Source organism: Xyrauchen texanus, chromosome 19, assembly GCF_025860055.1.
Source record: "Xyrauchen texanus isolate HMW12.3.18 chromosome 19, RBS_HiC_50CHRs, whole genome shotgun sequence".
Taxonomy (NCBI): Eukaryota; Metazoa; Chordata; class Actinopteri; order Cypriniformes; family Catostomidae; genus Xyrauchen; species Xyrauchen texanus.
In genome coordinates this window covers 29,016,927-29,026,250 of record NC_068294.1, presented here as the reverse complement: position 1 = coordinate 29,026,250, position 9,324 = coordinate 29,016,927, and the positions used below count along the sequence as shown (strand labels likewise).

General features: G+C 35.4%; 1 protein-coding gene across 1 annotated transcript; it reads right to left on the bottom strand.

The window, feature by feature from the left end:
- Positions 1 to 1,057: 1,057 nt before the first annotated feature.
- LOC127659779 (acidic fibroblast growth factor intracellular-binding protein B-like) lies at positions 1,058 to 9,027 on the bottom strand. The gene is made up of 11 exons (XM_052149734.1): positions 8,720 to 9,027; positions 8,330 to 8,442; positions 8,020 to 8,218; positions 7,814 to 7,940; positions 7,619 to 7,719; positions 7,194 to 7,327; positions 6,005 to 6,113; positions 5,782 to 5,845; positions 4,208 to 4,294; positions 4,021 to 4,118; positions 1,058 to 3,651 (listed from the first exon to the last, which is right to left on the bottom strand). The coding sequence occupies exons 2-11, from the start codon at positions 8,412 to 8,414 to the stop codon at positions 3,585 to 3,587; spliced, it is 1,071 nt and encodes a 356-aa protein (XP_052005694.1). The 5' UTR covers positions 8,415 to 8,442; positions 8,720 to 9,027; the 3' UTR covers positions 1,058 to 3,584.
- Positions 9,028 to 9,324: the final 297 nt, after the last annotated feature.

Below are 9,324 nucleotides of genomic sequence, written 5' to 3'. Positions count from 1 at the left end.
TGCTACTAGTCAGAAAACAGATAATCCCATCCCAAACCTACACCATTTGTTGAGCCAAACTTGCTGTGTTGGCCTGGATGGATGCTCAAAAAACAAAACAAAACGGGCATGTTCCCCTGGGAGATTTATTTATTTATTGCAAAAACAACACAAAAGCATTATACATTTTCTAAAGTATGTGAGGCATTCACGGTAACTCTTGGCTACAAATAATTTCTAAAAGAACAAGTTTAATTTCTCAAAGTTATCTCTCAAAAAATTAGCAATATGTTTCAGTTGATTGTAAGTAAATATCCTCTTCATCCAGCACTCTGTTTGTTCTAAAGTATCCCGAAATGGTTTTACTACTTAAGAAAAGGCTCCACATCATTTAGTGTGTGAGTGAGCTGTCTCAACAAATCGAACTGAATCGCAAATCGTTTTGATAAGCCGTTTGGCAAATTCACTGAAAAGAATCAATTAGTCAGAGCTGTATAGCTGTAGTTGTCTCTGCATATTGAAGCGATGTTCACCCAAAAATGGAAAGTCTCTAATTTTTACTCATCCTCATGCCATCCCAAATGTGTATGAAAAAAATCTTCGAAAAATATCTCAGCTCTGTAGGTCCTCACAATGCAAGTGAATGGGTACCAAACTTGTGATGCTCCACAAAGCACATAAAGGCAGCATAAATGTAATCTATACTACTCCAGTGGTTCAATCCATGTCTTCAGAAGCAATATAATTAGTGTGGGTGAGAAATAGATCCGTATTTAAGTCCTTTTTTGCTAGAAATTCTCCTCCCTGCACAGTAGGTGGTGATATCCAAGTACGTGAATCCCCAAAACACAAGAAGAGATTTACAGTATAAAAAAAAAACTTAAATATTGATCTGTTTCTCCCACATCCCTACCATATCACTTACTGTATGTAGACAGATTTAACCACAGAAGTCTTATGAATTACTTTTATGCTGCCTTTAAGTGCTTTTAGAGCTTCAGAATTTTGGTACTCATTCACTTGCATTGTACGGACCTACAGAGCTGAAATATTCTTCTAAAAATCTTTTTTGTGTTCAGCAGAAGAAATAAAGTCATACACATCTGGAATGGCATGAGGATGAGTAACTGATGAGAGAATTTTCATGTATCATTTTTGGTGAACTATTTCTTTAAGCTGGGAAAGGAGAAAGTATTTTTACATAAAAAATGACACACTTCAGAAGGTATATTCATTTCCAAAGTTTTAAGAAGATTGTGAGTATTATTTATTTTAGGCACAATTTACAATGATGTTTTTTCATTAAACTGCTCTATTCTCACTCGAAGACATTACTATATTACAGCTTTTTCTGATAAAGCATAATTTTCTGTAAAGCTGCTTTGAAATAATGTTTGTTGTGAAAAGTGCTATATAAATAAAAATGACTTGACTTAAATGTGCATGTATATGAATGTAATAATGAGGCACCCTCTGATGAATATCAGAAGCAAGTACATCAACATCTAGAACATTATTATTGCTAATGTTCACTTTATATGCAAGACTTAGGTGAAAGACGGATCTATGAAATTAGTATAAATTATAGCTAACTTGCTGTAGTTGTGTCAAGTCACTAAATCAATTACTCATTACTTATGTTGGAAACATCACATTCAAGCATCACAACATGAAGAAATAAAGATTCATTTGCACTGCAAATGACAAAAGGGCAAACAAATGTGCTTGCCATTACCCTTGTACCAAAAAAGGTGGGTGATGTGTTGGGGCTGACAGCTGTCATTACACACTATTATTGCCAAAGCACACACATACACTTACGCCACCAAGGCCTGACAAACTGTTACCTCCTACGGCTTTCTAGACCCCATGGGCCCACACACAGACTTACATTACTATTATAATCAAAATATGGTACATATAGTTTCTTTTTATTTCCAGGTTTAAATTGATATTGAATCCAAAGTTTTCAATGTGGACTCATAATTTTAAACCCCACTGTATATGCTGTACAAAATTAAGACAAAATGCACTTACACAAAATGTATTGGTCACATAGTTAAAGTGACCAACAAAACCTGTTGTTCTCTGACTTCATACATCCTGGAAAAATAACACTGGGACCAGCTCTTTAACCTGTTGATACGCACCCCCTTTTTGAGCACAAACCATGAAAACGACATACCTGAACTTAATTGGTTGTATTTACTGGACCCTTTGGAGTATGGACACAGTTGTAGTATATTTTGAAAGAAGACATTTTGGGCTTTATTAATTATTAGAATTAATATATGTTGTTAATTTGTAAAGTTAGAGAAGCTGAAGTTTATAATAATGTAAATGTTTTGTGCTGAACATGTTTTTATAATCTAAAAAATCTATAATAAAAGTGCCAAGACACTTTTACAATGTTCTCCAAGCCACAGGTCTAAAGAAGTTACGTTTCAAATTTGAAGATGATCTAACAAAAAATTAGGTTCCTGCAAGCTTTTTTTCTCTATAAAATTGCTGGAAGCGTACAGAGTAAAATTAAGGCTTCGCTTTTCAAGGCGACACAAAATCTGACTGCTGACGAACTATTCCGCATTTTTTAAAATAGACTTTGGAGGCAGGCTCATTTTGTTTATGAGACTCTAATATATAAGATAATATAAAGTTTTACAACATGAATGCTGCTCAGATTGCATAGTTTGTTGAAGAACGATGACGATAGGTAATTCTTTCAGGCGAGATCTCATGTAAACAATGGAGAATATATCAATATTTCTCAGATTTATCACTTTTATGAACAAAAAGTGCTATTAGATGTTTTTCAATGAACACTTGGACAATTGACCCACGTGTGGCGAACTGGATTCATCTGGCGTTCATATTTTCACAAACGTATGAAGTCCCGTTATGATATTGCATTTTTTCATTTGTTCCACTGGCACAAATAACTAAATTGCTGTTTCTGGAGCATTGCTATCGTGAAACAGAGATTGGATATCAATATTGAACCCTTAGACCTTTGAAAAGATGTATAATTTGTTAACATTCATTAAATTTATAGACTGTAAGTTATATATTAAACGTAAGCAGAGTGACGTCACCACCGCATGTGGAGAAATACGTATCAACATGTTAAACAATAATGGCATAAATGGCTAAAAAAAAGTGTTAGTCTTAAAGTTAGTCTGGCATCATTTGTTTAAAGATGCCACTAATGCAATATATTCCTAAGTTTTCCTTCAGTGTAAAATTTTTTTTGCTATAAATCCATAATCTTAATAAGAACCTAATCCATATAAGCAACAAATGAACTTTTCATTACCAAATTGTTAACGTTTTGTCAATCTGTTTGGCCACAGCAACCCACACAGTAGAGTTAATAAAAACAATGCAGACATGCTGTTTTTATTTACAATGCATACACTTCTAGAGGCCAAGGGGTGAAAGAATGAAGCAAGGATAAAGAGAGCAGGTGGGGAGGTGTAGAGATGGACAGCTGGTGGGGGACACATTTGGGAAAAGATTAAAGATGATAAACAGGGGAATTAAACATCAAGCCAAAAATGTATCAGATACATAAAGGGAAAGAACAAGAGTGAAAGGGAGAGTCTTCACTAATGGTAAATTCTAAGGATGCAACTTTTGATAACTCCCATGTACCTAGTCCAGACACCATGGTGCCTGAGAGATAGAGAGAGAGAGAGAGAGAGAGAGAGAGAGAGAGAGAGAAATGGATCACAAAATACAAAAGTAATCTTTTTGGTAATACAATAATTTCTAGTCTTGTAAGAGATTTATTTATTTATTTATTTTATAAATAAAATAATGCATATTTTCCAAGTGATTTGGGTTTTGTAAACAGAAAACCGCATTCCACTGTGGTTCAACCACACAAATGACTGGAAAGGAAACAAAGGTGACTACAGACAAAGCAATGTACATGCAATACGGTGACCCCCACTGGTTGGAAAAATTATTTCAACAGAACTCCCTAATATCTCCCTAAACCCCAAATGTACAGAAACACTGTTTATCCATAGAAACACTTACTTGAAGGTGTCCAATATATGTGCCGAGTTAGTATAATGAGTTAGGTAGAGGTTTACGTCTATTGATGTCCATCTGTCAGACCGACAAGGTTCAATAAACTGTGAAGAGAATAAGGAATTAAAGGCCTTATGGAAACTTTTAGAAAATGTCAGATCTGATACAGTTTTTATTGAATTAAAAAAAGTACCTTTTCTACAAGGTCAATGAAGAAATCGCGGACATCTTTTGCATTGATTAATTTTGCAGCGATATTCACAAGGCTCCTTGAGAGATTCTACAGAAGGATAGCAATATTTTCACATCATATAACAAATAAATTGCACAGAATGAAAACAAAATTGTTCCTAAATGTGAGCTAAATCTGACAAAGCCTTCATCTGGTGATGTCCTGATTTGGAAAAACATTTAAGAAATTACCAATTAAAAATAAATTTGAGTTCTCTCTAAGGAAATGTTTTACACATTTTAATTTAGAGTTATGGGTAAGGTTAGGGTAAGTCTGTGTTCATTATAATCAGCTTTATTATCTCTTTAAGCTCTGAAGGTCTTAAAATATTTCCTGTTTCAGTTGAATGCCCAAAATTAAAGGCTTTTAACTACAAAAAACATCAAACAAAGAGGGTCAAATGTTTAGTATTATTTTAAGGAAAACTTGAAAAAAAAAAAAGATATAGATTATGATAAATTATATTCTCAGCCTAAGAAACTGCTGAAAAATCACTATTGTTTTTCTTTCTGATTTGCAATTTATCTCAGGGTGTCAGTAAGATAGCTCCCAATCATGTCACCTGTAACTGAGTATAAATTTGTGTTGATACGACAAAGCAATCAAACATTATAGCATTAAAAAATTATTTATCCTAGTGTCCAACAACATCTCCAAACAAATAAAACATAATAATATATAAGAAATAATTCCACATGCAAATACAACAATGACTAAAGGTCTGCTCTCTCTCCCCAAAGCATGCATGGCATGAGTGACAACATCTCATTCAGTTCCATTCTGTGTGAGCCATCGAGTCTGTGACATGTACTTGGCACCATATCCTGGTGGCATATTGTAATTAGAGTGAACGATCCTCTCTGCCCATATTTGGAGGACTTCCACCTCTGGTTGCAGTAATCTGAATCTTAATATGATTAATTTAGCATTCCATGATGCTGGACAACGTACTACACCATTTCCGATGAAGTCATCTGATGCAGGAAAGCTAACATGTTTTTAGCCCTATAGCACATTATGTGCTGTGTGCACATTGTGCTTAGTGTGGATTATCTAATGATCTTTGCATCCGATTACAATGTGTGTGGGCTTGTTTTAATGGGAATCGCCTCTTCTAATGATATGTGATATTTTATGTTCTATTTATTTTCATAAAGTTATAAACAACACCAGTTTATATATAACATGTATGTCAAAATACATATACTTAGCAATTACTTGTTTTTTTTTTGTCTATGAGTAAAATTTAGTAATATAAATGATCAAAATGAAACAACTATGATTTGTCTGCAAATTTCAAAGCAATTGTTCTGTTTTGGTCATAATGTCTACATGCATTGTAAAGTACAGGTTTTTTGTGTGTTGGTCAAGACTGTAGTTATTCATATTTTGATAATTTGTTTCTCATCGCCAATTTTATTTATTTCTGCTTACAGGCCAATCTGAGCTTAAATGTCCTCATTTAGATAGCTAAGCAAACATCAATACATTGACTCGACACATTGATATCTGAAGTCACAGATGCACTCTCTCACCTTAAAATTGGCTTCCATCTCATTGAAGACATTGGTTTTTCCCCGCAAAGCAGTGCACACTAAACTGAGTAGATGAGAGGTTTCATTACTCAGAAGGCTGAGACAGAGGGAGTTACCATGCAACATTCAGACACATACAACAGTCCTCTTCAGACCCAACATCTTTCCTCTCTCCATCCAAATCACTCTCTCACATACTGTACCCTCCCTTCTGAAAACCCACCTTTTGTGTTGGTCTAAAAGATCCTTGTCTGTGATAAGAATTTTGAGGTCTTTGAGGTCTTGAAGGAATTCCTTATCCAGATCTACATCCATGTCATCCATCATATTATCTAAAGGAAAGAAACGGTGGGTTTGTGAGGGCAGAAAAAGACAGAAAAATAGCAATTTCATGTCATCTTTCCTCTTTAACTACACTAAAGTAGCACATTACAAGACAGTCCTTACAGTGCACACTTAACATAAGTATTCGTAGACTATGTGCATCCATTACAAGATCATTCTCCCAAACAGCAACTACAATCTTAAACTGGGCACTGACAGAAGAAGAAAAAAAAAAGAAAAAAGGTCATGCTAAGATCTGGGACATTTTGTTGCACATTTAAAGGGATAGTTCATCCAAAAATAAAAATTATCTCATCATTTACTCAAGCTGATGCCATCCCAGATGTGTATGACTTTCTTTCTTCTGCTGAACACAAATCCAGCTCTGTAGGTCCATATAATGCAAGTGAATGGTGGCCAGTACTTTGAAGGTTCAAAAAGCATATAAATGCAGCATAAAAGTAATCCATTAAGCCTAAAATGGTTAAATCCATGTCTTCAGAAGTGATATGATAGGTGTGGCTAAGAAACAGATCAATTAAGTTTTTTTATTACTATAAATCTCCACTGTCACGGTCACATTCTTTTTCTTTTATTTTTGACGTTTTGCATTATTTATGCATTTCACCACCTACTGAGCACGGAGGAGAATTTATAGTAAAAAAAGGACTCAAATATCGATCTGTTTCATCATATCACTTCTGAAGACATGAATTTAACCACTTGTGTCTTATGGATTACTTTTATGCTTTCGTAATGTGCTTTTTAGAACATCAAATTTCTCCATTCACTTGCATTGTGTGGACTTACAGAGCTGAGATATTTTCTAAAAATCTTAGAAAGAAAGTCACACACATCTGGGATGGCACGAGGGTGAGTAAATTATGAGAATTTACATTTTTGTGTGAACAATCCCTCTAAAACATAGCAGGGTGATGAGCTTCTGTATTTTAATATGCGCTAGCCATTAGGCCTAGTACACAAGATGTACTTCGGATCAAATTAATCCAGAACTTTTATACAAAGAAATATCTAAGGATAAAGCTAATGTGAATCGATAATTAGTTGACATATTCAACTGGTCTTACCCACAGCCCCTACTGTCCAGTGGTTGATGAGCTGGCCAGCACAGAAGGCAAAGTCCTGGAAAGTTAGGTACTGCAACTTTTTCTTCCCTGTTTCAAAGCGATTACTGGCAAAGAACACTATTGCAGCATAGTCCCTGAAGAGAAAGTGCACCACATTGGCATTGAAGCCACTGTGCTTGTGTTCTCAAACTCACTTTAATCGAAAGTATCTACAAGAAGGAATGCCTTATAATGAACATTCCTCTTTTTATAATAACTTTTTTCCATAACAACATTTTCTTTGTTCAGTTCTACAGGTATTGTAGGGATTCTGGGTTGATCATATAAAATGGGTTTAAAAGAATATAACTAGTCATCACAAGTATTTCAGAACAAGAAATATATCCAAGCATAGTAATTTCAGCAATAGTTCATGTCTTTCTCACCTTCCTAATTGATCAGGTAGCAAAAAGTGTTGCTGTATGTTTTCCACCAGGGGGCCCTTGAGTTCTTCCACCACTTTGAACACTCTCTTGAAGTTGTCAAACTATATATGAGGAGAGAGGAATGATGCTATTTTTTATTAAACATCATTTCATTTCCAAAAATGTTTTGGAAAAGTATATTTTAAACGAGCCTACCTGTCTTCTGCAGCTTTTTAGCATAATGCCTGTCTTTGCACTAACGTCATCAAGATCTTTCTTTGTTCCTTTGGAGAGCTTCTTTCCCAGGACCTCTCGAACAAATGCATCATCAAAAGCATAATACCTATTTCAAAGCAAATAATTTGACCTGGGAAATTGCAGCATAAACAAATAAACATGGCAATGCACACAACTTTGAATACCTTTCAATGAGCATGGCTTGTCGGTCTGGTGGTATCTGGAACAGAAGCTGATTGGATAGTTTAGCTGGGTGGTGTAAAAGCCTCTCACACATCTGGAAGGTTCTGTACTGGTCCATTGTGTCACTGAGCAGCACTTCTGCATTCGCCTCACACTCCTCCATTATGCCTCCTTCTATCCGCACTTTCACTGCATCACTCACTACAAGGGCCGACCACATTGATATTAATGTAAGCAATCTGTGATTTAACTAATGTATTCTTATATTAGCAAATATTACATAAACTCATGGTCTCATGCATGGTACTTTACCTGTATATCCATTCAACCACAACTGAAACACCTCTTTGTCCATGATGGTGGTGTTTCCAACAAATACGTCCAGCTCCACAGACATCTTGGCATTGACTTGGCAGGAGTTTCAGCTGTACAGAGGGAGATTTCACATGAAATGGTTATTTAATATTTAACATATAGTTATAACCTACAAAATACAACCTGGGATTAAGAGCCTCTTTCTTTGGCAAATAATTTATAAAGCTGAACTGAAAGTAACTGTTCCCTATCAGAGTCAAATCTACTTAGAATTGAACCTTTGTGTTAGCAGCCATAATGTTTAACCTTTAACTAATCCATTCCTCTGTTCAAAATGCAGACATGTATTGCTCCATAAACAACATTAACATACTTTTTCCCACTTACCAGATGTGGTCGTATGTTTATAATCACAAATGTGGCTTTATGTGTAACAGAATTAGCTCTTGTTTTGGTGCATCTAGTTCCTACCAAACGTTACTATTTTGAAGAAGAATCTGGTAACGGATAGGTAAGCACGTGCGTTATTTAAAGCTAATTATCAATAATAGATCGATAGTGGTGTTAGGTTGATCATATAATTGAATCATCGCATAAATATTTCCCAAACAGCATCAGTCATACCGAACGACAAGACTACATCCGCTACATCCATAACATCATACTCTCGTGACTACTTCCGGGTGTGCGTTGCAATCTTCATGTTACGTCATATTCACGTTATAAAATATTCATTTTACTGTAGTGTGGAACAGGAACGTTAGAGGCTGATTTCGAAACGGCGTACTACTATACTACTCATACTATTTCTGCCACTGACACATATGCCAGAAGAAGTAAGAGTAGTATGGGTACATTCAGCCAGACGCGGGTTTTTCCCCCACACGTATTCTGGCAAGTCCCGCCTCCTACGTTCGGATTGCTACAAAGAGCTGCTTACAAGCGAACAGCGATTGGCCAATTGAGAAGTCTTTCATATAGCCTTAGTAAGC

Coding starts and splice junctions, on each gene's coding strand:
- LOC127659779 (XM_052149734.1), bottom strand. CDS start 8,414: ATGTCTGTGGAGCTGGACGTATTTGTTGGAAACACCACCATCATGGAC. Junction 5,846..6,004: donor CTTTTAGACCAACACAAAAG/GTGGGTTTTCAG, acceptor TCATCTACTCAG/TTTAGTGTGCACTGCTTTGC. Junction 3,652..4,020: donor CATATATTGGACACCTTCAA/GTAAGTGTTTCT, acceptor TCTATCTCTCAG/GCACCATGGTGTCTGGACTA.